Source organism: Phoxinus phoxinus (assembly GCF_949152265.1).
Source record: "Phoxinus phoxinus genome assembly, chromosome: 15".
NCBI lineage: Eukaryota > Metazoa > Chordata > Actinopteri > Cypriniformes > Leuciscidae > Phoxinus > Phoxinus phoxinus.
The window spans coordinates 1517144-1543326 of record NC_136890.1 but is presented as its reverse complement, the minus strand read 5'-3'; the positions used below and the strand labels follow the sequence as shown (position 1 = coordinate 1543326).

Below are 26183 nucleotides of genomic sequence, written 5' to 3'. Positions count from 1 at the left end.
AATAGCTACTGTGTTCTTGTGGTTTTTCACACAGGCGTAAACAGTGATTATCTGAGCCGTGCTCTTGAGGTTCAGGTACACTATGAAAAAAATAAAAGAAACTTGTTTTTACAGGGAAAATAAAATCTGTTTTGTTTCTTTGACATATACTTTTAAACCAAAAAAACAACAATATGCTTTCACGTTGGAAATGGGGAGAACACTTATATTACACAGTTCCTATAACATTCATTACAACAAATCATTAGGGTTATTTATCATTGTGCTGAATGTGTTTTGTCCCACATCTCACACTTCTACAACCAGCCACAGACAATGAGTTTATACTGTATGAATAGGAACAGAAAACAATATCCCTGATATTTTGTGCTTCTAAGATCTGTCCGATGGAGAAAATGACCAGAATAAACTTTAATATTAGTTGTATTAATGTACTTTTGTGTCCGTTCTTGACATGCAATCAAAATTTATCTTGTAAATGCATGTTATGAGGAAATGATCAGAAACATGGATAGGTTTCACCAAAATGTTGTCTGTGATGCAGTTGCGTGTGTAAACAGTTGCGTGTGTAAACAGTTGCGTGTGTAAACAGTTGCGTGTGTAAACAGTTGCGTGTGTAAGCAGTTGCGTGTGTAAACAGTTGCGTGTGTAAGCAGTTTCGTGTGTAAGCAGTTGCGTGTGTAAACAGTTGCGTGTGTAAGCAGTTGCGTGTGTAAACAGTTGCGTGTGTAAACAGTTGCGTGTGTAAGCAGTTGCGTGTGTAAACAGTTGCGTGTGTAAGCAGTTGTGTGTGTAAGCAGTTGCGTGTGTAAGCAGTTGCGTGTGTAAACAGTTGCGTGTGTAAACAGTTGCGTGTGTAAACAGTTGCGTGTGTAAACAGTTGCGTGTGTAAACAGTTGCGTGTGTTAGCAGTTGCGTGTGTAAACAGTTGCGTGTGTAAACAGTTGCGTGTGTAAACAGTTGCGTGTGTAAACAGTTGCGTGTGTAAACAGTTGCGTGTGTAAACAGTTGCGTGTGTTAGCAGTTGCGTGTGTAAACAGTTGCGTGTGTAAGCAGTTGCGTGTGTAAACAGTTGCGTGTGTAAACAGTTGCGTGTGTAAACAGTTGCGTGTGTAAACAGTTGCGTGTGTAAACAGTTGCGTGTGTAAACAGTTGCGTGTGTAAGCAGTTGCGTGTGTAAGCAGTTGCGTGTGTAAACAGTTGCGTGTGTATGCAGTTGCGTGTGTAAACAGTTGCGTGTGTAAACAGTTGCGTGTGTAAGCAGTTGCGTGTCTAAACAGTTGCGTGTGTAAGCAGTTGCGTGTGTAAACAGTTGCGTGTGTAAACAGTTGCGTGTGTATGCAGTTGCGTGTGTAAGCAGTTGCGTGTGTAAACAGTTGCGTGTGTAAACAGTTGCGTGTGTAAGCAGTTGCGTGTGTAAGCAGTTGCGTGTGTAAACAGTTGCGTGTGTAAACAGTTGCGTGTGTAAACAGTTGCGTGTGTAAACAGTTGCGTGTGTAAACAGTTGCGTGTGTAAACAGTTGCGTGTGTAAGCAGTTGCGTGTGTAAACAGTTGCGTGTGTAAGCAGTTGCGTGTGTAAACAGTTGCGTGTGTAAACAGTTGCGTGTCTAAACAGTTGCGTGTGTAAACAGTTGCGTGTGTAAACAGTTGCGTGTGTAAACAGTTGCGTGTCTAAACAGTTGCGTGTGTAAACAGTTGCGTGTGTAAACAGTTGCGTGTCTAAACAGTTGCATGTGTAAACAGTTGCGTGTGTAAACAGTTGCGTGTGTAAACAGTTGCGTGTGTAAACAGTTGCGTGTGTAAGCAGTTGCGTGTGTAAACAGTTGCGTGTGTAAACAGTTGCGTGTGTAAGCAGTTGCGTGTGTAAGCAGTTGCGTGTGTAAGCAGTTGCGTGTGTAAACAGTTGCGTGTGTAAGCAGTTGCGTGTGTAAACAGTTGCGTGTGTAAACAGTTGCGTGTGTAAGCAGTTGCGTGTGTAAGCAGTTGCGTGTGTTAGCAGTTGCGTGTGTAAGCAGTTGCGTGTGTAAACAGTTGCGTGTGTAAGCAGTTGCGTGTGTAAACAGTTGCGTGTGTAAACAGTTGCGTGTGTAAACAGTTGCGTGTGTAAACAGTTGCGTGTGTAAGCAGTTGCGTGTGTAAACAGTTGCGTGTGTAAACAGTTGCGTGTGTAAACAGTTGCGTGTGTAAGCAGTTGCGTGTGTAAGCAGTTGCGTGTGTTAGCAGTTGCGTGTGTAAGCAGTTGCGTGTGTAAGCAGTTGCGTGTGTTAGCAGTTGCGTGTCTAAACAGTTGCGTGTGTAAACAGTTGCGTGTGTAAACAGTTGCGTGTGTAAACAGTTGCGTGTGTAAGCAGTTGCGTGTGTAAACAGTTGTGTGTGTAAACAGTTGCGTGTGTTAGCAGTTGCGTGTGTAAGCAGTTGCGTGTGTAAACAGTTGCGTGTGTAAACAGTTGCGTGTGTAAACAGTTGCGTGTGTTAGCAGTTGCGTGTGTTAGCAGTTGCGTGTGTAAGCAGTTGCGTGTGTAAACAGTTGCGTGTGTTAGCAGTTGCGTGTGTAAGCAGTTGCGTGTGTAAACAGTTGCGTGTGTAAGCAGTTGCGTGTGTAAACAGTTGCGTGTGTTAGCAGTTGCGTGTGTAAACAGTTGCGTGTGTAAACAGTTGCGTGTGTAAGCAGTTGCGTGTGTAAACAGTTGCGTGTGTAAGCAGTTGCGTTTGTAAACAGTTGCGTGTGTAAACAGTTGCGTGTGTAAACAGTTGCGTGTGTAAGCAGTTGCGTGTGTAAACAGTTGCGTGTGTAAACAGTTGCGTGTGTAAGCAGTTGCGTGTGTAAACAGTTGCGTGTGTAAACAGTTGCGTGTGTAAACAGTTGCGTGTGTAAGCAGTTGCGTGTGTAAGCAGTTGCGTGTGTAAACAGTTGCGTGTGTAAACAGTTGCGTGTGTAAGCAGTTGCGTGTGTAAACAGTTGCGTGTGTAAACAGTTGCGTGTGTAAACAGTTGCGTGTGTAAACAGTTGCGTGTGTAAACAGTTGCGTGTGTAAACAGTTGCGTGTGTAAGCAGTTGCGTGTGTAAACAGTTGCGTGTGTAAACAGTTGCGTGTGTAAACAGTTGCGTGTGTAAACAGTTGCGTGTGTAAACAGTTGCGTGTGTAAACAGTTGCGTGTGTAAACAGTTGCGTGTGTATGCAGTTGCGTGTGTAAACAGTTGCGTGTGTAAACAGTTGCGTGTGTAAACAGTTGCGTGTGTAAGCAGTTGCGTGTGTAAGCAGTTGCGTGTGTATGCAGTTGTGTGTGTAAACAGTTGCGTGTGTAAACAGTTGCGTGTGTAAACAGTTGCGTGTGTAAGCAGTTGCGTGTGTAAACAGTTGCGTGTGTAAACAGTTGTGATATGTAAACAGTTGCGTGTGTAAGCAGTTGCGTGTGTATGCAGTTGCGTGTGTAAACAGTTGCGTGTGTAAACAGTTGCGTGTGTAAACAGTTGCGTGTGTATGCAGTTGCGTGTGTAAACAGTTGCGTGTGTAAACAGTTGCGTGTGTAAACAGTTGCATGTGTAAGCAGTTGCGTGTGTAAACAGTTGCGTGTGTAAACAGTTGCGTGTGTAAACAGTTGCGTGTGTAAACAGTTGCGTGTGTAAACAGTTGCGTGTGTAAACAGTTGCGTGTGTAAGCAGTTGCGTGTGTAAACAGTTGCGTGTGTATGCAGTTGCGTGTGTAAACAGTTGCGTGTGTAAACAGTTGCGTGTGTAAACAGTTGCGTGTGTAAACAGTTGCGTGTGTAAACAGTTGCGTGTGTAAACAGTTGCGTGTGTAAACAGTTGCGTGTGTATGCAGTTGCGTGTGTAAACAGTTGCGTGTGTAAACAGTTGCGTGTGTAAACAGTTGCGTGTGTAAACAGTTGCGTGTGTAAACAGTTGCGTGTGTAAACAGTTGCGTGTGTAAGCAGTTGCGTGTGTAAACAGTTGCGTGTGTAAACAGTTGTGTGTGTAAACAGTTGCGTGTGTAAACAGTTGCGTGTGTAAACAGTTGCGTGTGTAAGCAGTTGCGTGTGTAAACAGTTGCGTGTGTAAACAGTTGCGTGTGTAAACAGTTGCGTGTGTAAACAGTTGCGTGTGTATGCAGTTGCGTGTGTATGCAGTTGCGTGTGTAAACAGTTGCGTGTGTAAACAGTTGCGTGTGTAAGCAGTTGCGTGTGTAAACAGTTGCGTGTGTAAACAGTTGCGTGTGTAAACAGTTGCGTGTGTAAACAGTTGCGTGTGTAAGCAGTTGCGTGTGTATGCAGTTGCGTGTGTAAACAGTTGCGTGTGTAAACAGTTGCGTGTGTAAACAGTTGCGTGTGTATGCAGTTGCGTGTGTAAACAGTTGCGTGTGTAAACAGTTGCGTGTGTAAACAGTTGCGTGTGTAAGCAGTTGCGTGTGTAAACAGTTGCGTGTGTAAACAGTTGTGTGTGTAAACAGTTGCGTGTGTAAACAGTTGCGTGTGTAAACAGTTGCGTGTGTAAACAGTTGCGTGTGTAAGCAGTTGCGTGTGTAAGCAGTTGCGTGTGTAAACAGTTGCGTGTGTATGCAGTTGCGTGTGTAAACAGTTGCGTGTGTAAGCAGTTGCGTGTGTAAACAGTTGCGTGTGTATGCAGTTGCGTGTGTAAACAGTTGCGTGTGTAAACAGTTGCGTGTGTAAACAGTTGTGTGTGTAAACAGTTGCGTGTGTAAACAGTTGCGTGTGTAAACAGTTGCGTGTGTAAACAGTTGCGTGTGTATGCAGTTGCGTGTGTAAACAGTTGCGTGTGTAAACAGTTGCGTGTGTAAACAGTTGCGTGTGTAAACAGTTGCGTGTCTAAACAGTTGCGTGTGTAAACAGTTGCGTGTGTAAGCAGTTGCGTGTGTAAACAGTTGCGTGTGTAAACAGTTGTGTGTGTAAACAGTTGCGTGTGTAAACAGTTGCGTGTGTAAACAGTTGCGTGTGTAAGCAGTTGCGTGTGTAAACAGTTGCGTGTGTAAACAGTTGCGTGTGTAAACAGTTGCGTGTGTAAACAGTTGCGTGTGTAAACAGTTGCGTGTGTAAGCAGTTGCGTGTGTAAACAGTTGCGTGTGTAAGCAGTTGCGTGTGTAAGCAGTTGCGTGTGTAAACAGTTGCGTGTGTAAACAGTTGCGTGTGTAAGCAGTTGCGTGTGTAAACAGTTGCGTGTGTAAACAGTTGCGTGTGTAAACAGTTGCGTGTGTAAACCAGGTCCAGTTGGTTGCCTGATTTCTGGTGATGAGCCGTTTGAGATCGAATGAGGCTAGGAGAGAGATGAAGTCTGTTGCATACGGCTTCTCTAGATGAATGTTGAAATTACCAAAGAAACATTCAGAAGAGAGAGTTGAGTATTTCCAATTGTTAGAAATGAGAGGACCTGTGCACGCACCCCTCCCTGACTGGCGAGGAGCTGAACGCTTCCGATGACGCTTCCGCCATATAATGCTTTCAACGCTTGAGTGAGGCCAGCGGTCTCGGTCCAGCAATTAAGCAAATAATCCGAAAATTGGAGAAATCGAAACTAGCTGCTGGGAGGATGCACTTAAGTGCAATAAAATTCAAACTGCAATACTTTTCAGACGCGGTTGTTATTTAACCCTTGTATAGTGTTCAGGTCTGTAGGACCCGTTTTAATTTTTTATCAAAAGAAAAATTATGAATTATTTTTTCAAACTCAGACTCATTGGCCTTGGCTCATTTTCTGTGAAGAATATATATCAGAACACATTTTCAATGACCACACACTATACACCCCCCTACACATGTGTTAAGGACATCTGTGCCCTCATAAACCAAACGGCTTTTTAAAAAAACACACTAAATGCTGTTTTTTGAAATTCCTAAAAATGGCTCAAGTTTTCTGTGATTGGTAGGTTTAGGGATAGGGTTAGTGTATGGATCATACTGTCGACAATTAATCCATGTATGCTTATTTAAAAAAAAAAACTTGACCGCATAATTTTTTTTTATTTTTTTTTTTTTTTTTATTTAACCTTTATTTAACCAGGAAAAAGTCCCATTGAGTTACAATAACTCTTCTCCCAGGGAGTCCTGGCCAAGATAGGCGGCCAAAAAAGTTTCAAATAAAAAAGAGACAGGACAAAACATGGCGTACTACACAACAAACATCTATATATAGACTATACATATACAAACAAAACATTTTGTTTAATTTAAGTAAATACAAACATATAATTAAAAAGGGTACCTAGTTTAAAAACAATTACACCGTTCAGTCAAAGTTGACTTTAAAAGGTTTTTAAAAATATTAATAGATGGAAGTGATTCTAAACTTAAGGTGTTTTGGAGTTCATTCCAGAGATTTGGTGCATATGATGAAAAAGCTTTTTTACCAAATTCTGTTTTTGTTGATGGAATAATTAATAATAATTTTTTGGACGACCTTGTTCTGTAAACACTGTTTTGGTAAGTAAGTAAATTTGAAATGTAAATGGGTAATTTTAAATTTTGCTTTGGCAAAAAAAATCAATAGATGGAATTTTCTTCTGAGAGAAAGGGAGGGCCATTTTACAGTTTCATACAGAGTACAGTGGTGAGTTCTAGCTGTTGCATCGGTAATGAAACGTAAGGCAGAATGATATAATACATCTAATTATTTTAATAAAACTGAGGTAGAGTGCATATAAATTAAATCACCATAATCCAAAACTGTTAAGAATGAACTCTGCACCAACCTTTTCCTTGCTGAATAAGGAAAACACCTCTTTAATCTAAAATAAAAACCTAACTTAAGTCTGAGGTTTTTTTTAAAAAGGCTCTCAATATGGACCCGAAAAGACAATTTATCATCAATCCAAATACCTAGGTATTTGTAAGAAGTCACTCTCTCTATTGGAGTACCACTTGGTGTTAAAATAGTGAAATCCACAGGAGAATGTGAACGTGTAAAGGCCATTAATTTAGTTTTTTTAGCATTTAATACCAACTTTAATCCTATCAGAGATTTTTGTACCTGACTAAAGGCAGACAGTAAATGATAAATTGCTTCCTTCAATGATGTAGCAGAGGTGTACAAAATAGTGTCATCTGCGTAAAAATGAGCCTTTGTTTGATTCAGATCTACACCTAAATTATTTATATAAATAGAAAATAAAATAGGACCCAAAACTGATCCTTGGGGGACACCCATTTTTACTTCTAGCAATGATGAGGTACAGTTATCTAATGTCACACACTGTGTTCTACCACTCAGGTAATCAGAAAACCAGTTTAACACAGTGCTACTAAAACCTATGGTTTGCAATCTTTGCAGAAGAAGATTATGGTCAACAGTGTCAAATGCTTTAGATAGGTCAATGAATATAGCAGCACAAGACTTTTTGCCATCTAAAGCATTAACAATATCATTTGTAACAGAGGTTACAGCCGTAATTGTACTGTGTCCTTTCCGGAACCCAGACTGAGTGGAACTTAAAATACAGTTATCAGCTAAAAAATGTTTTAGTTGCTCATTTATAAGAGACTCGAATAGTTTAGACAAAACAGATAATCTGGAAATTGGCCTATAATTATCTAAGGCCGACGGGTCTCCACTTTTTAATAGTGGGAGGACAAATGCAGATTTCCATGATTTGGGAATAGAACCACTGTATAAACTAAGATTAAAAATGGAAGAGATGGGTTTAGCAATCAAATTTGCAGCAGTTTTAAGAAAAAATGGCTCAATCTGGTCTGGCCCAGCAGACTTTTTACAGTCCAGGCCCAACAGAGCCTTTTGCACTTCAGAAACAGATATTGAAGTAAAGTTATAATTATTTACATTTACATTAGACAAGTTTCTGATAGAAATTACACTATCCGTGGGGTTGGTTGGGAGTGTTGACTGAGTATCTATCCCTGCATTAATAAAATGCTTGTTGAATATATCTACTATATTTTGTTTACCCCTTACTTCACCCTGACTGGCTATCATAACTTCTGGGATAGTTGGAGGGGGTACGTCTCCCGAAGAAGATTTAATTACTTTCCAAAAATGTGTGGGGTCATTGAGGTTTTCATTTAATAAATTCAGATATTCACTTTTTGTACTTTTTATTAGTCTTGTGCATTTGTTTCTTAAAGGGGTCATGACATGAGAAACCAAATTTGCCTTGATCTTTTGGTATATAAGAGGTCTTTGTACCATTAAAACGTCCTGCAAGTTTCATAGCTTAAGACGTCCTCCCCATTATAAACGAATCCTTTATTTAATCAAGCTCTAAATACAGCTCGTTCTGGATCCATGGTAAGAAGTGACGTCACGGTACGAAGTGACGTACCAGCGTTTGCATATGACCGCCTCCAGAACAAGACAGTTACGCTTTAAGCGCAAGACAACTACGCTCATTTCGTATCATCGTCGCGCCCGCGCGCTGCGCGCCTCACAAGTGTTCAGTCGCCGGACAGCGAGTGGGTCTGTGTACAGGGAAATTACGATGCCGCAGATGTGCTGTTCCTGGCTGTGGACAAACAACATCTTTGAATACGCTGCGAAAGATCCAGTCGTCAGGGGAAAATGGATGCACTTTATTTTTTTGCAGACGTCTCAGTACATTTGAAGGATGACTGTTATGAGAATGAGAACAAATCCCAAAATGATGCTGGCTTTGCCAGAAAACTGTTGCTCAAAAATAAGTCCGTGCCGACTATTCTGTGCTCAACAACGACGACGCAAACTGTAAGTAATGTGTTTAAAACTTTAAACTACTTTTTAAATACGCTGAATCCGCAAATGTTCTGGCTGGGGGCGTTAATAATTGATGCATAGGCACTGACGTTAGCCAATCATAACAGTGGGCGATAACACTGAACTCTTAAAGGGGAAACACCCCCAAAACAGACTGTTTGAATCAGATGATGAGAAACAGGGTGGGAAAAGGTCATAAATCACTACATTTTAAAAGTTTTTTGTAAAAAAAACTATAGTAATACTATAATTGCACCTAAGGGAACATAATAATAAAATTAAAAAAAAAACATGTCATGACCCCTTTAATACCCTATAATTTACCCAGCATTTATCATTATTATTTACTTTTGCTTTAATCCATGCTTTATTCCGTTCTCTAATAGCTGTTGCAATAGAGTCATTAAACCAAGGATTGTCTCTACCCCTCACTCTGTATCTTCTAATAGGAGCATGTTTTTCAACTATGGCTAAAAAGGTCTTTTTAAAATAATTCCAGGCCAGCTCAACATCATCCATATCACAAACTATGTTTAAATCACTCTGATAGATTTCATGAAGAAAAGCTTGCTCATTAAAACATTTAATGAGCAGGCGACCAGGGCGGAGCATGCGACCAGGGCGGAGCATGCGACCAGGGCGGAGCAGGCGACCAAGGCGGAGCATGCGACCAGGGCGGAGCATGCGACCAGGGCGGAGCAGGCGACCAGGGCGGATCAGGCAGTGCAGGCGACCAGGGCGGAGACGACCCTTCAGGAGGCCAGGGCACAGGAACAGATACCTTCTCAGGAACAGGGACAGGACAGGGACAGGAACAGACACCGGCTCAGGAACAGGGACAGGAACAGACACCGGCTCAGGGACAGGGACAGGAACAGACACCGGCTCAGGGACAGGAACAGATACCGGCTCAGGAACAGAGACAGGAACAGACACCGGCTCAGGGACAGGGACAGGAACAGACACCGGCTCAGGAACAGGGACAGGAACAGACACCGGCTCAGGAACAGAGACAGGAACAGACACCGGCTCAGGAACAGGGACAGGAACAGACACCGGCTCAGGGACAGGAACAGACACCGGCTCAGGAACAGAGACAGGAACAGACACCGGCTCAGGGACAGGAACAGACACCGGCTCAGGGACAGGAACAGATACCGGCTCAGGAACAGGGACAGGAACAGACACCGGCTCAGGAACAGGGACAGGAACAGACACCGGCTCAGGAACAGGGACAGGAACAGACACCGGCTCAGGGACAGGGACAGGAACAGACACCGGCTCAGGAACAGGGACAGGAACAGACACCGGCTCAGGGACAGGGACAGGAACAGACACCGGCTCAGGGACAGGGACAGGAACAGACACCGGCTCAGGAACAGGGACAGGAACAGACACCGGCTCAGGGACAGGGACAGGAACAGACACCGGCTCAGGGACAGGAACAGATACCGGCTCAGGAACAGGGACAGGAACAGACACCGGCTCAGGAACAGGGACAGGAACAGACACCGGCTCAGGAACAGGGACAGGAACAGACACCGGCTCAGGGACAGGGACAGGAACAGACACCGGCTCAGGGACAGGGACAGGAACAGACACCGGCTCAGGAACAGAGACAGGAACAGACACCGGCTCAGGAACAGGGACAGGAACAGACACCGGCTCAGGAACAGGGACAGGAACAGACACCGGCTCAGGAACAGGGACAGGAACAGACACCGGCTCAGGGACAGGGACAGGAACAGACACCGGCTCAGGGACAGGGACAGGAACAGACACCGGCTCAGGAACAGGGACAGGAACAGACACCGGCTCAGGGACAGGGACAGGAACAGACACCGGCTCAGGGACAGGAACAGATACCGGCTCAGGAACAGGGACAGGAACAGACACCGGCTCAGGAACAGGGACAGGAACAGACACCGGCTCAGGAACAGGGACAGGAACAGACACCGGCTCAGGAACAGGGACAGGAACAGACACCGGCTCAGGGACAGGGACAGGAACAGACACCGGCTCAGGGACAGGGACAGGAACAGACACCGGCTCAGGAACAGGGACAGGAACAGACACCGGCTCAGGGACAGGGACAGGAACAGACACCGGCTCAGGGACAGGGACAGATACCGGCTCAGGGACAGGAACAGATACCGGCTCAGGAACAGGGACAGGAACAGACACCGGCTCAGGAACAGGGACAGGAACAGACACCGGCTCAGGAACAGGGACAGGAACAGACACCGGCTCAGGGACAGGGACAGGAACAGACACCGGCTCAGGGACAGGGACAGGAACAGACACCGGCTCAGGAACAGAGACAGGAACAGACACCGGCTCAGGAACAGGGACAGGAACAGACACCGGCTCAGGAACAGGGACAGGAACAGACACCGGCTCAGGGACAGGGACAGGAACAGACACCGGCTCAGGGACAGGAACAGATACCGGCTCAGGAACAGGGACAGGAACAGACACCGGCTCAGGAACAGGGACAGGAACAGACACCGGCTCAGGAACAGGGACAGGAACAGACACCGGCTCAGGAACAGGGACAGGAACAGACACCGGCTCAGGGACAGGGACAGGAACAGACACCGGCTCAGGAACAGGGACAGGAACAGACACCGGCTCAGGGACAGGGACAGGAACAGACACCGGCTCAGGGACAGGGACAGGAACAGACACCGGCTCAGGAACAGGGACAGGAACAGACACCGGCTCAGGGACAGGGACAGGAACAGACACCGGCTCAGGAACAGGGACAGGAACAGACACCGGCTCAGGAACAGGGACAGGAACAGACACCGGCTCAGGAACAGGGACAGGAACAGACACCGGCTCAGGAACAGGGACAGGAACAGACACCGGCTCAGGGACAGGGACAGGAACAGACACCGGCTCAGGGACAGGGACAGGAACAGACACCGGCTCAGGAACAGAGACAGGAACAGACACCGGCTCAGGAACAGGGACAGGAACAGACACCGGCTCAGGAACAGGGACAGGAACAGACACCGGCTCAGGAACAGGGACAGGAACAGACACCGGCTCAGGGACAGGGACAGGAACAGACACCGGCTCAGGGACAGGGACAGGAACAGACACCGGCTCAGGAACAGGGACAGGAACAGACACCGGCTCAGGGACAGGGACAGGAACAGACACCGGCTCAGGGACAGGGACAGGGACCGGCTCAGGGACAGGGACAGACACCGGCTCAGGGCAGACGTGACTTGAACGGCCTCTGGGTCGGCAGACGTGACTTGAACGGCCTCTGGGTCGGCAGACGTGACTTGAACGGCTTCTGGGTCGGCAGACGTGACTTAAACGGCCTCTGGGTCGGCAGACGTGACTTGAACGGCCTCTGGGTCGGCAGACGTGACGCGTCTCAGGCTGGACGTGAATCATCTCTGGCTCGGCAGGGCTGACGTGGAGCTACTCAGACTTGGCCAGCATGACGTGAAGAGATTCAGGAACAGCGGCCATCTTAGTATATGGCCCTGGAACGGTGGTCACGGCAAGACCAGATCCTGGGACGGTGGTCTCGGCGGAGCGAGACTCTGTTCGGGCGGCCCTGTTGGCAGTACGTGCTGACATCAGCGGTGGATCTGTCATGTTGGAAATAAGTCCTGGACGCCCATAGACCGATCTGGTGGCAGGCTTTATGGTTGGCGTGATGTGAAGATTCTCAGGCTGGGCAGGCGTGACGTGAAGATCAGGCTGAGGGGATACTGCGGGTTCACAGAGCTCCTTCTCCTCCATGCCCACAGTAAACGGTGAACCGCTCAACAATAGGGTCTGGTCTATATATTGCTCTAATGTCCCATGAGGACCATGGTCGGGCATCAATGACCGGAGCGGTTCAGATAATCCTCCGCGGAAAAAGATCATTAAGCACTTGGTGCTCATTAGCGTGAGATGTGCCAGTTCAATAAAATCTGTGACGTAGTCTTCGATGGACCGATTCAGTTTTCTGTTACGAAACTGCTCCGAGACTAGAAGGTGAGATCCAAATGCAGCTTTATTATATGGGGCAATCCAGACACGTAATCCAAAGAACAGGCAAGAGGTCAAAGCCCAGGTAGGCAGTCCAAACAAACAAACAAACAAAACAGGCAGGGGTCAGAGGCAAAAGAGTAATCCACGGAACAGGCAAGAAATCCAAAAACCAAGAGACATGAAACCAGGGAAAACGCTCGGAAATGCAGTGCAACAACATACAGAACTTCGCAGTGAGTGATGGGGTGAACCAGGCTTATATGGGGTGAACTAAACAAGAAGATGAGATACAGGTGGAATGTGATAACGAGTGCTGATGAGTCCATGCAGAGAATAATGGGAGATGTAGTCTGTGAGTGAACATGAAAGTCTGGTGTGGAGTGCCCTCTGGTGGCTCTCAAGGGCACTCCAGCTAGTGACCATTACAACGCCATTTTGCCTCCTGGGTCTTTCTGGTAGAAATGTTGTGAACAAAATATTCTAGAGCAGGTGTGGGAAAAGTTTTGAGAAAAACAGTAACAAATATACAAATAAATAATAATAAAATAAGATTTAATAAAAAATATATATTTTTAATGAATTAATTGATAATAAATAAATACAATTTTATGTAAATAAAAAATAACTAAATATAAACATTTGATTAAAATAAATAAATTGATAAAATAAATAACATTTGATTTAAATAAAACATAAATCTAACAGAAAAGAATGCAATGTAGCATATGTGTATAAATAAACAGTGATGTGATTGCATGTAGGGGAGAGCCGGGACGATTGAAACGCGGGACGGATGAAACATTGCGATTTTCTTGAAAACCACTCACGTCATGTACGTCATATTTCTTCAGCACGTATAACACGCAATGCCTACCAGACCCGCGAAAACATTTCTTCTTTACGTCATGCCGTTTTGGATTTAAAGCCGGAAAGCTGTTTTTGAGTGCAGTAAGTGAATTCTTTCGTGCGGTACTTTTTTTTGACTGACAAGTTGTATTTATTGTTTCATGTGCCATTGTAATGATAATACGGCAGGTGTATTAGTACTGTAACACACCCTTAAGTGTGCAATATCAAAGTTTTTTAGTTTAAGGGAAAAACAGGTTTAACTGTCGGGATGCGCTGTCGGGACGGTTGAAACAGCGCCTCCTGCCAGTTAAACCTGGTCATAGGAAAACCGCTGTTAAGGCTATTCAACTAGTAAACACTCGATATGACTCAAGGAAGAAGTATAAGATAATTAATTGTAAACGGATTTGTCTGTCTTCGTCAAAATAGCCTATTAGAAAGATTACACAAAATGCGCATAGGCTTATCGTCTATGTTTAATGGGTGATAGAACAAAATGGTTAAAATGAGCCTTTAAATTAAAATAAATGACAAAATATGTTTGTAACAATATGTACACAAGTTACTTGTCAGGTATTGTTCATAAAAACAAGCATTAGATAAATAGTTTCCGTTTAAACTGTTATGTTTCATCCGTCCCACCCCTGTGTTGCAACCGTCCCGCTCAGGCGGGACGATTGAAACAAAGCACAACTACCGATCAAAGTCAATTTTTACTTAAATCATTCTATATTTGTACCGAATAACACATGATACTAAGAGAACACATATGTGAGTTGTTGATCACACACACAAAAAAAATCGATCTGTAACCTTATCGTAGAAAATGACGTTTATCTGAAAAGTGTTTCAACTGTCCCGCCTCTCCCCTACCCTCTAAAAAATGCTGGGTTGTTTTAACCCAATTTTGGGTAAAATATGGACAAACCCAGTCGTTAGGGTACATTTTTACATTACATTTTTAACCCAAACTTTGGGTTTGTCCATATTTTACCCAAAATTGGGTTGAAACAACCCAGCATTTTTTAGAGTGTATATTGATATTATATTTATCAAGAAGTGTCTTTATGCTTATAAAGTTAGTATATTATTCATAATTAACTAGAAAAACTTCATAAGTATGAGAGAGACAAACTTTTGTCACATTTCCATTTCTCCTGCTATTCAGGACTTTTAATCTGTTAGGATTAAACATATTTGGAGTTTGTTTCTCCAAACACTGAATCAGCATGATAAGCAGATGAGTGTTTATCACTGAAACTTCAACATGAGAAGAACTCATTTTGAGGAAGAATGGATCATGACAGACCCTGGAGAAACTCTGTGACAAATAAAGGAGAGCAATAAATAAAAGACGTATAAGGTTTTTTTAATATTTGGGTATTTTCATTGTTCTTTTGTGTTTTATCCAAGGGTTTATGGCAGGGATAGGGAACTCCGGTCCTGGAGGGCCACTGTCCTGCAGAGTTTAGCTTCAGCCCTGATAACAACTCACCTGCCTGTATCTATCTAGTAATCCTGAAAACATTGATTGCCTCGTTCAGGTGTGTTTAGGTTGGAGCTAAACTCTGCAGGACAGTGGCCCTCAAGGACCGGAGTTGCCTATCCCTGGTTTATGATGTTATATCTTAATGTTTCAATGCAACTTCATTTTGAATAGGCTACATTTTGTTAAAGTTTTATATGAAGAAATCCTGATGTTCTTGTTTGACTTGTTTCAACACACCAACTTGATCAGAAGCTCCGCCTCCTTGTTATTTCTGTTTTCTGCCATAATAAATTTGTCTCGACAAAAGCAAAAAAGAAACAGCGATCAGTGGAGTACGAAGGGAAAAACTTCACAGAAGAATTTGAGAAGTTTGTTTCTGAACAAGTTTGTTTCTGATCTTTGTGATTCTCATGGTGATTCATTTTTGAAATCGTCATTCAGAAAGTGAAAGTAAAGTTTAGATTTATGGTGCTCAAGTGATAATGGCTTCGGCAGCTGAAGATGGTTATATTTGTCCTGTGTGCTGTGACATCTTCAAGGCTCCTGTTATTTTATCCTGTAGTCACAGTTTCTGTAAAGAGTGTCTTCAACAGTTCTGGAGAACCAAGGAATCTCAGGAGTGTCCTGTCTGCAGGAGAAGATCCTCAAGAGATCCTCCTCCAGTTAATCTTGCGTTAAAAAACTTGTGTGAGTCGTTCCTGAAGGAGAGAAATGAGAGGCGTTCATCAGGGTCTGAGGAGATCTGCAGTTTACACAGTGAGAAACTCAAGCTCTTCTGTCTGGAGGACAAACAGCCTGTGTGTTTAGTGTGCAGAGATTCAAAACAACATGACAATCATAAATTCAGACCGATCTGCGAAGTGGTCTCATCATATAAGGTAAGACAAATGTTTATTGATTCACATATAAAGAACCGTAACGAGTCATAAATGCAGATCGTTCCGGTTACTAACGTAACCTCGGTTCCCTGAGATAATGAGTATTGTTTCAGTAACTGACGCTTATGGGGAAAACTTAGTTTTTCCCCGAATACTGAAGCCTGATTGGTTCACATCAGTGCACCTGCACAGAAAAATTTCTTTTCAGTCCGCCAAAACGGACGGGTCCGACTGCCTATTTAAGTCCACTGAAAGATATTTTCGTCCGAATTTTTCTACTTAGGAGTGGCAGTGTCGACTTGCGTGCAGGAGCAGTAGCACAACAAACCAGGCAATGGTCGTTCTCGTTATCTCCGGGAACCAAGGTAACTGTAACGCAGGGTGAACTCAAGAAACAAAGGGAGAGCTGGATCCAAATGCAAAATAATTTAATGAAGGAGCAGGGGACCAGGGCGGAGCAGGGGAACAGGGCGGATCAGGGTAACAGGGCGGATCAGGGTAACAGGGCGGAACAGTGGAACAGGGCGGAGCAGGGGAACAGGGCAGAGCAGGGTAACAGGGCGGATCAGGGTAACAGGGCGGAGCAGTGGAACAGGGCGGAGCAGGGGAACAGGGCGGATCAGGGTAACAGGGCGGATCAGGGGAACAGGGCGGATCAGGGGAACAGGGCGGATCAGGGGAACAGGGCGGATCAGGGGAACAGGGCGGAGCAGTGGAACAGGGCGGAGCAGTGGAACAGGGCGGAGCAGGGGAACAGGGCGGATCAGGGTAACAGGGCGGAGCAGTGGAACAGGGCGGAGCAGGGGAACAGGGCGGAGCAGGGGAACAGGGCGGAGCAGGGGAACAGGGCGGATCAGGGGAACAGGGCGGATCAGGGGAACAGGGCGGAGCAGGAGAACAGGGTGTAAAAGGGGAACAGGGTGGAGCAGGCAGAGCAGGGGAACAGGGTGTAAAAGGGGAACAGGGCGGAGCAGGGGAACAGGGTGTAAAAGGGGAACAGGGTGGAGCAGGCAGAGCAGGGGAACAGGGCGGAACAGGGGAACAGGGCGGAGAATGCAGAGCAGGGGGACAGGGTCGAACAGGGGAACATGGCGGAACAGGGGAACAGGGCGGAGCAGGCAGAGCATGGGACCAGGGCGGAACAGGGGAACAGGGCGGAGCAGGGGAACAGGTCGGAGCAGGGGAACAGGGCGGATCAGGGTAACAGGGCGGAGCAGGGGAACAGGGTGTAAAAGGGGAACAGGGCAGAGCAGGGGAACAGGGTGTAAAAGGGGAACAGGGTGGAGCAGGCAGAGCAGGGGAACAGGTCAGAACAGGGGAACATGGCGGAACAGGGGAACAGGGTGGAGCAGGCAGAGCAGGGGAACAGGGCGGAGCAGGCAGAGCAGGGGAACAGGTCGGAACAGGGGAACATGGCGGAACAGGGGAACAGGGCGGAGCAGGCAGAGCAGGGGAACAGGGCGGAGCAGGGGAACAGGGCGGAGCAGGCAGAGCAAGGGAACAGGTCGGAGCAGGGGAACAGGGCGGAGCAGGGGAACAGGGCGGAACAGGCAGAGCAGGGGAACAGGGCGGAGCAGCGGAACAGGGCGGAACAGGCAGAGCAGGGGACCAGGCCGGAACAGGGGAACAGGACGGAGCAGGGTAACAGGGCGGAGCAGGGGAACAGGGTGTAAAAGGGGAACAGGGCAGAGCAGGGGAACAGGGTGTAAAAGGGGAACACGGCGGAGCAGGTAGAGCAGGGGAACAGGTCGGAACAGGGGAACATGGCGGAACAGGGGAACAGGGCGGAGCAGGGGAACAGGGCGGAGCAGGGGAACAGGGCGGAGCAGGCAGAGCAGGGGAACAGGTCGGAGTAGGGGAACAGGGCAGAGCAGGGGAACAGGGTGGAGCAGGCAGAGCAGGGGAACAGGGGAACAGGTCGGAGCAGGGGAACAGGTCGGAGCAGGGGAACAGGGCGGAACAGGCAGAGCAGGGGACCAGGCCGGAACAGGGGAACAGGACGGAGCAGGGGAACTGGGCGGAGCAGGCAGAGCAGGGGACCAGGGCGGAACAGGGGAACAGGTCGGAACAGGGAACAGGGCGGAACAGGCAGAGCAGGGGAACAGGGCGGAGCAGCGGAACAGGCAGAGCAGGGGACCAGGCCGGAACAGGGGAACAGGGCGGAGCAGGGGAACAGGCCGGAACAGGGGAACAGGGCGGAGCAGGGGAACAGGGCGGAGCAGGCAGAACAGGGCGGAACAGGCAGAGCAGGGGACCAGGCCGGAGCAGGGGAACAGGGCGGAGCAGGGGAACAGGGCGGAGCAGGGGAACAGGGCGGAACAGGCAGAGCAGGGGACCAGGCCGGAACAGGGGAACAGGGCGGAGCAGGGGAACAGGGCGGAGCAGGCAGAGCAGGGGACCAGGCCGGAACAGGGGAACAGGGTGGAGCAGGGGAACAGGGCGGAACAGGCAGAGCAGGGGACCAGGCCGGAACAGGGGAACAGGGTGGAGCAGGGGAACAGGGCGGAGCAGGCAGAACAGGGCGGAAAAGGCAGAGCAGGGGAACAGGGCGGAGCAGGCAGAGTAGGGGACCAGGGCGGAACTGCAGGCAGAGCATGGGACCAGGGCGGAACAGGGGAACAGGTCGGAGCAGGGAAACAGGGCGGAGCAGCGGAACAGGCATAGCAGGGTAACAGGGCGGAACAGGGTGAAACAGACGGAGCAGGGAAACAGGGCGGAATAGGGGAACAGGGCGGAACAGGGGAACAGGGCGGAGCAGGCAGAGCAGGGGAACAGGGCGGAGCAGGCAGAGCATGGGACCAGGGCAGAACAGGGGAACATGGCGGAACAGGGGAACAGGGCGGAGCAGGCAGAGCATGGGACCAGGGCGGAACAGGGGAACAGGTCTGAGCAGGGGAACAGGGCGGATCAGGGGAACAGGGCAGAACAGGGTGGAACAGACAGAGCAAGGGACCAGGGAAGGAGCAGGGGAACAGGGCAGAGCAGGGGAACAGGGCGGAACAGGGCAGAGCATGGGACCAGGGAGGAACAGGGGAACAGGTTGGAACATGTAGAGCAGGGGACCAGGGCGGAACAGGCAGAGCAGGGGAAGAGGGTGGAACAGGCAGAGCAGGGGACCAAAGCGGAACAGGGCAGAACAGGGGAACATGGCGGAACAGGGCGGAGCATGGGACCAGGGAGGAACAGGGGAACAGGTCGGAGCATGTAGAGCAGGGGACCAGGCCGGAACAGGCAGAGCAGGGGAACAGGGCGGAGCAGGAGAACAGGGTGTAAAAGGGGAACAGGGTGGAGCAGGCAGAGCAGGGGAACAGGGTGTAAAAGGGGAACAGGGCGGAGCAGGGGAACAGGGTGTAAAAGGGGAACAGGGTGGAGCAGGCAGAGCAGGGGAACAGGGCGGAACAGGGGAACAGGGCGGAGAATGCAGAGCAGGGGGACAGGGTCGAACAGGGGAACATGGCGGAACAGGGGAACAGGGCGGAGCAGGCAGAGCATGGGACCAGGGCGGAACAGGGGAACAGGGCGGAGCAGGGGAACAGGTCGGAGCAGGGGAACAGGGCGGATCAGGGTAACAGGGCGGAGCAGGGGAACAGGGTGTAAAAGGGGAACAGGGCAGAGCAGGGGAACAGGGTGTAAAAGGGGAACAGGGTGGAGCAGGCAGAGCAGGGGAACAGGTCAGAACAGGGGAACATGGCGGAACAGGGGAACAGGGTGGAGCAGGCAGAGCAGGGGAACAGGGCGGAGCAGGCAGAGCAGGGGAACAGGTCGGAACAGGGGAACATGGCGGAACAGGGGAACAGGGCGGAGCAGGCAGAGCAGGGGAACAGGGCGGAGCAGGGGAACAGGGCGGAGCAGGCAGAGCAAGGGAACAGGTCGGAGCAGGGGAACAGGGCGGAGCAGGGGAACAGGGCGGAACAGGCAGAGCAGGGGAACAGGGCGGAGCAGCGGAACAGGGCGGAACAGGCAGAGCAGGGGACCAGGCCGGAACAGGGGAACAGGACGGAGCAGGGTAACAGGGCGGAGCAGGGGAACAGGGTGTAAAAGGGGAACAGGGCAGAGCAGGGGAACAGGGTGTAAAAGGGGAACACGGCGGAGCAGGTAGAGCAGGGGAACAGGTCGGAACAGGGGAACATGGCGGAACAGGGGAACAGGGCGGAGCAGGGGAACAGGGCGGAGCAGGGGAACAGGGCGGAGCAGGCAGAGCAGGGGAACAGGTCGGAGTAGGGGAACAGGGCAGAGCAGGGGAACAGGGTGGAGCAGGCAGAGCAGGGGAACAGGGGAACAGGTCGGAGCAGGGGAACAGGTCGGAGCAGGGGAACAGGGCGGAACAGGCAGAGCAGGGGACCAGGCCGGAACAGGGGAACAGGACGGAGCAGGGGAACTGGGCGGAGCAGGCAGAGCAGGGGACCAGGGCGGAACAGGGGAACAGGTCGGAACAGGGAACAGGGCGGAACAGGCAGAGCAGGGGAACAGGGCGGAGCAGCGGAACAGGCAGAGCAGGGGACCAGGCCGGAACAGGGGAACAGGGCGGAGCAGGGGAACAGGCCGGAACAGGGGAACAGGGCGGAGCAGGGGAACAGGGCGGAGCAGGCAGAACAGGGCGGAACAGGCAGAGCAGGGGACCAGGCCGGAGCAGGGGAACAGGGCGGAGCAGGGGAACAGGGCGGAGCAGGGGAACAGGGCGGAACAGGCAGAGCAGGGGACCAGGCCGGAACAGGGGAACAGGGCGGAGCAGGGGAACAGGGCGGAGCAGGCAGAGCAGGGGACCAGGCCGGAACAGGGGAACAGGGTGGAGCAGGGGAACAGGGCGGAACAGGCAGAGCAGGGGACCAGGCCGGAACAGGGGAACAGGGTGGAGCAGGGGAACAGGGCGGAGCAGGCAGAACAGGGCGGAACAGGCAGAGCAGGGGAACAGGGCGGAGCAGGCAGAGTAGGGGACCAGGGCGGAACTGCAGGCAGAGCATGGGACCAGGGCGGAACAGGGGAACAGGTCGGAGCAGGGAAACAGGGCGGAGCAGCGGAACAGGCATAGCAGGGTAACAGGGCGGAACAGGGTGAAACAGACGGAGCAGGGAAACAGGGCGGAATAGGGGAACAGGGCGGAACAGGGGAACAGGGCGGAGCAGGCAGAGCAGGGGAACAGGGCGGAGCAGGCAGAGCATGGGACCAGGGCAGAACAGGGGAACATGGCGGAACAGGGGAACAGGGCGGAGCAGGCAGAGCATGGGACCAGGGCGGAACAGGGGAACAGGTCTGAGCAGGGGAACAGGGCGGATCAGGGGAACAGGGCAGAACAGGGTGGAACAGACAGAGCAAGGGACCAGGGAAGGAGCAGGGGAACAGGGCAGAGCAGGGGAACAGGGCGGAACAGGGCAGAGCATGGGACCAGGGAGGAACAGGGGAACAGGTTGGAACATGTAGAGCAGGGGACCAGGGCGGAACAGGCAGAGCAGGGGAAGAGGGTGGAACAGGCAGAGCAGGGGACCAAAGCGGAACAGGGCAGAACAGGGGAACATGGCGGAACAGGGCGGAGCATGGGACCAGGGAGGAACAGGGGAACAGGTCGGAGCATGTAGAGCAGGGGACCAGGCCGGAACAGGCAGAGCAGGGGAACAGGGCGGAACAGGCAGAGCAGGGGAACAGGGCGGAGCAGGCAGAGCAGGGGACCAGGGCGGAACAGGGGAACAGGGCGGAGCAGGGGAACAGGGCGGAGCATGTAGAGCAGGGGACCAGGGCGGAACAGAGCAGAACAGGGGAACAAAAAAAATACTTTTTCACTGCATTATATGATCATAACACTGTATTGTCTTCTCTTCACTGTAATCTGGTGTTTTATGTATTTTTGTTCAACTCTAGGAGGAACTCAATACAGCACTGGAGTCCTTACAGGAGAAACTTAAACGCAATGAAAAAATGAAAGGAGAGTTTGAGAAAACAGTTCAACACATCAAGGTGAGGAAACAGAAATGAGAGTCATTTTCATTACAGCTATTGGATCACTATATACAGTTATGATTTGATATAATGGATTCCAGTTTATTATTTCTGTGAATGACTAGCAGCAATCTGCTTCTCGATCCGTTTTATGTCGGGTATCTGAGTTTATCTTGGATATTAATGATGTGTGTCGATTGAGATGATTGAAGTGAATGTAATGTGATTTCAGACTCAAGCTGAGCACACAGAGCGTCAGATTAAACAGCAGTTTGAGAAGCTTCATCAGTTTCTCAGAGATGAAGAAGAAGCTGCAGTCACTGCACTGAGGGAGGAAGAGGAGCAGAAGAAGCAGATGATGAAGGAGAAGCTGGAGGAGATGAACACACACATCTCAGCTCTTTCACACACAATCAAACACATGGAGGAGATGATGGAAGCCAATGACGTCTGCTTTCTGAAGGTCTGATCTCACATCATTGGTTGATTGGTTGATGATTGATTGAGTTCTTGATGATAATGGTGTGTTTGTTCTGCAGGAGTTTCCAGTCTCAATGGAAAGGTGAGTGATCTGCTCCTGTCTCTGGTCTCTCTGGTTCTGACCCAAAGCCACTGCAGTTCTGACTCCTGAATGTTCTTCCAGAGTCCAGAGCTCACAGCCGGATCCACAGATGGCTTCTGGAGCTTTGATTCATGTGCCACGATACTTGGGCAACCTGCCGTTCAGAGTCTGGAAGAAGATGCAGGACATCGTCCAGAACAGTGAGTCTGACTGCAGGAGATCTGAGCTGGACATGATGGAGTTACAGGCTCTTCATGACACACACTGATGATAGATAGATAGATAGATAGATAGATAGATAGATAGATAGATAGATAGATAGATAGATAGATGGATGGATGGATGGATGGATGGATGGATGGATGGATGGATGGATGGATGGATGGATCTCATTGATTTATTGTTGTTTAACTTTCCCAAAGTATCAGTTTCTCTTGATGGACACAAATGTCTGAATCCCATATTTAATGTTTGTAGTTGATGTCGTTAAACACTGATGATAAAAATGAATGTGAAAGCCAGCGCTGACAGTGATCAGAGTAAAATGTATTTGATCAACAGGACGAGAGTCATAATTCATAATAATCTGTGTTGGGTTCACCTTTTGATTAATATATGAAAATCAGAATAAAAGCCTCTGTTGATTGTGTCTCATCAGCTCCAGTGATTCTGGATCCAAACTCGGCTCATCCACGTCTCGTCCTGTCTGATGATCTGACCAGTGTGAGAAACAGCGGGAACTACCAAACTCTTCCTGATAATCCAGAGAGATTTGACTGTAATTGTGTTGTAGGTTCAGAGGGTTTTGACTCAGGAACACACTGCTGGGATGTGGAGGTTAAAGAGAGTTTATGGTGGAGTCTTGGAGTAACTACAGCATCAATCCAGAGGAAGGGAGATGTTTTCTTCAACACTGATGTCTGGAGTGTGCGGTATAATCAGTACGGACGGTCTTTAAGTTCTGATTTCCCTGTTAATCAGAAACTTGATCATGTTAGAGTGAATCTGGACTATGACGAAGGAACGGTGTCTTTCTCTGATCCTGTAACTAACACACATCTACATACATTCACAACCACCTTCACTCACACACTCTTTCCATTCTTCCGGTGTTACTCTGACTCTTTAAAGATCTTACCGGTTAATAGTCATTAAACGTCACTCCTGTAGATCTGGATCTTCCTGCTTTCATCATGTTTCCCACATTTAAACAATATCACATGAGTTAGAGTGCTATTGATCTGAATATCAGTACGGTGGCTGTGATTTGGCCGTGATGATCGGTTCCAAGATGGTGGTGATGTTAGACGCAGCGACCAGGAGCTCTCCCTTTAGCAGCATTAGTAATAGTAGAGTTAAAATTTAAACAAGGATAGAAATCCTGCGTCTAAGGGACTGTTGTTTGGGATGTGCACCCAGTGACTCTGGCCCCATCCCATCAGAGATTATACGGTCAGTGGCATGCACAAAGATCAACAATAGTCCTACCGAGAGGAGATGTGAGAGGAAACAGAAGCGGGGTAGGCATCTTTCTCGCTAACAACCGCTCCCTTTTTAACAAGATGGATGACGTGAGATTGCAGGTTACCAAGAACCGCCTGGACATCTGTACCACAGAGTTTATGGAGACCTGGTTGCATGAAAACATCCCCAACCTAGCCGTCGAGCTACAGGCCACTCCCTTTATCGTGCAGATCGCACAGCCAACTCCGGTAAGGCAAGAGGAGGAGGTGTGTGCGTTTACATTCACAACATTAGGAGCACTGACCCGACTGTTATTGAGAGACATTGTTGCCCGGATTTGGAATTTTTAACGTTTAAATGTAGACCATTTATCTCTCCAGGGAATTCTCAACTGTGTTCATCACTGCTGGTTACGTCCACCCCCGAGCTAATGTTAAGGTAGCCATGGCAAAGCTACATGATGCTATCTGTAAGCAGCAAAACAAACACCCAGAGAGCTTTTTTTATTGTGGCAGGTGATTTTAATCACTCATGTCTATTTTATTTAAGTTTATTTGTATAGGGACAGTACAAAAAAACATGATTCCAGTCAAAAACTGGAAAATATGTATTGCACATCTAAAGGCTGTTCTGCCCAAATTTGTCAAAAATGTGGACATTAAAACACTGGACCAGGTCTACACAAATGTTCCTGCGGCTCATAAAACTCACTGTTCACCTCATCTTGGACAGTTGGATCACATTTCCTTGTTCCTGACTCCAGCCTACAAGCCTCTCATCGGCAGAACAAAACCACAAATCAAGACAGTGCAGATCTGGACTGAGGAGGTTTCTTCAGTCATGCAGGACTGTTTTTAGGATACCAAGTGGTAGCTCTTTGAACAGTCATACCTCAAGCTTTACACCACCACAGTCCTGTTTTAAATCAATTTCTGCACAGACATTGTAACTTTGAAAAAACAAATCAAGGTGTACCCCAATCAAAAGCCTTGGTTCATATGGCACTAGCACTGAGATCACGAGACAGGGAGGTGTACGGGAGGGCTAGGGCCAACCTACACAGAGGCATCATATCAGCAAAGCGGGATTACATGCAACGCATTGCGGACAACTTCAATAAAATTAACCCCTGTGCCACGAGGCAAGGTCTAAGGAACATCACTGACTATAAGCAGAGCAACAGTCATCCTACCTCCACTGACGCCTGCATCCCTCCCTCAGCTAAACACCTTCTTCGCCCACTTTGAGGACAGCCCCAGCTTCAACAGGAGGTCAGACCTAGACCCAGACACCAGCTTTCCAGAGAGCAACCAGCCACTCACTCTCCAAAACTATCAGGTAAAGAGAGCATTATCCAACATCAACTGCAATAAAGCAACGGGACCAGACGGCGTCTCAGGACGAGAACTGAAGGCATGATCAGCTCACAGCAGTATTCACTAATATCTTCAACCTGTCGTTACAGAAAGCCACTTACCCCACCTGTCTAAAAACTGCCACTATAATCCATATTGAACAGCCGTAATCAGAAGAATCAGCTCTCCTCGACTATCCTGGTGAACTTCTATCGCTGCGCAATAGAAAGCATCCTGACCAACTGTGTTACAGTGTGGAGCTGAGCGCAAGGCACTGCAGCGGGTGGTGAAAACCGCCCAGCGCATCACTGGGACTCCACTACCTGCCATCGAGCACATCCAGAGGAAACGCTGTCTGCATCGAGCTCGCAGCATCCTTAAGGACTCCTCTCACCCAGCCCACTGACTGCTTTCTCTCCTGCTCTCCGGCAGGCGTTTCAGGTGCTTCCGGACCAGGACCAGCAGACTAAAAAACAGTCTTTTCCCCAGAGCTGTCTCTTTATTGAACTCTAACCCTCGTTGATCCCACTCCCCTCATATACTGCTAGACTGCCTCATATACTGCTCTCCCTCCTCACATCTGCCTTCATTTTGTTATTTGCAATACTAGAGTGTTCATTTGCACTGCTGACTGTTTATTACAGTAACAACTGTTCACATCTGCATCTTTCACTACTGTTTACATGTGCATTTTGCAATACCGTACTTAACTGTAATATGCAATCACTTGCCACTGCACTTTTACTTGGATAGCTTCTGTCCATACTTTATTTGCACTATTTTAAATTCATTGTTATACTGCTCATCTTAGCCTAACTTAACATTGTATATATCTATCTGTAAATTCATGTCCTGCACTTATGCAACCATTGCTATTGCACTTCTGGTTAGACCTAAACTGCATTTCGTTGCCTTGTACCTGTACTTGTGTAATGACAATAAAGTTGAATCTGATCTGAT

The 26183-nt window shown here is 48.4% G+C and overlaps 1 protein-coding gene across 2 annotated transcripts; it reads left to right on the top strand.

Moving 5' to 3' along the window:
* The first annotated feature begins 15352 nt into the window (after positions 1-15352).
* LOC307011412 (nuclear factor 7, ovary-like) lies at positions 15353-26183 on the top strand. 2 transcript variants are annotated; one of them, XM_079637040.1, is made up of 7 exons: positions 15726-15911; positions 16195-16276; positions 21765-21860; positions 22075-22305; positions 22382-22404; positions 22486-22604; positions 23063-26183. In XM_079637040.1, the coding sequence occupies exons 1-7, from the start codon at positions 15862-15864 to the stop codon at positions 23557-23559; spliced, it is 1098 nt and encodes a 365-aa protein (XP_079493166.1). In that variant the 5' UTR covers positions 15726-15861; the 3' UTR covers positions 23560-26183. The 2 variants fall into 2 exon arrangements, with proteins under 2 accessions (XP_079493165.1, XP_079493166.1); XM_079637039.1 differs by lacking the exon at positions 16195-16276 and having other exon boundaries at positions 15353-15911.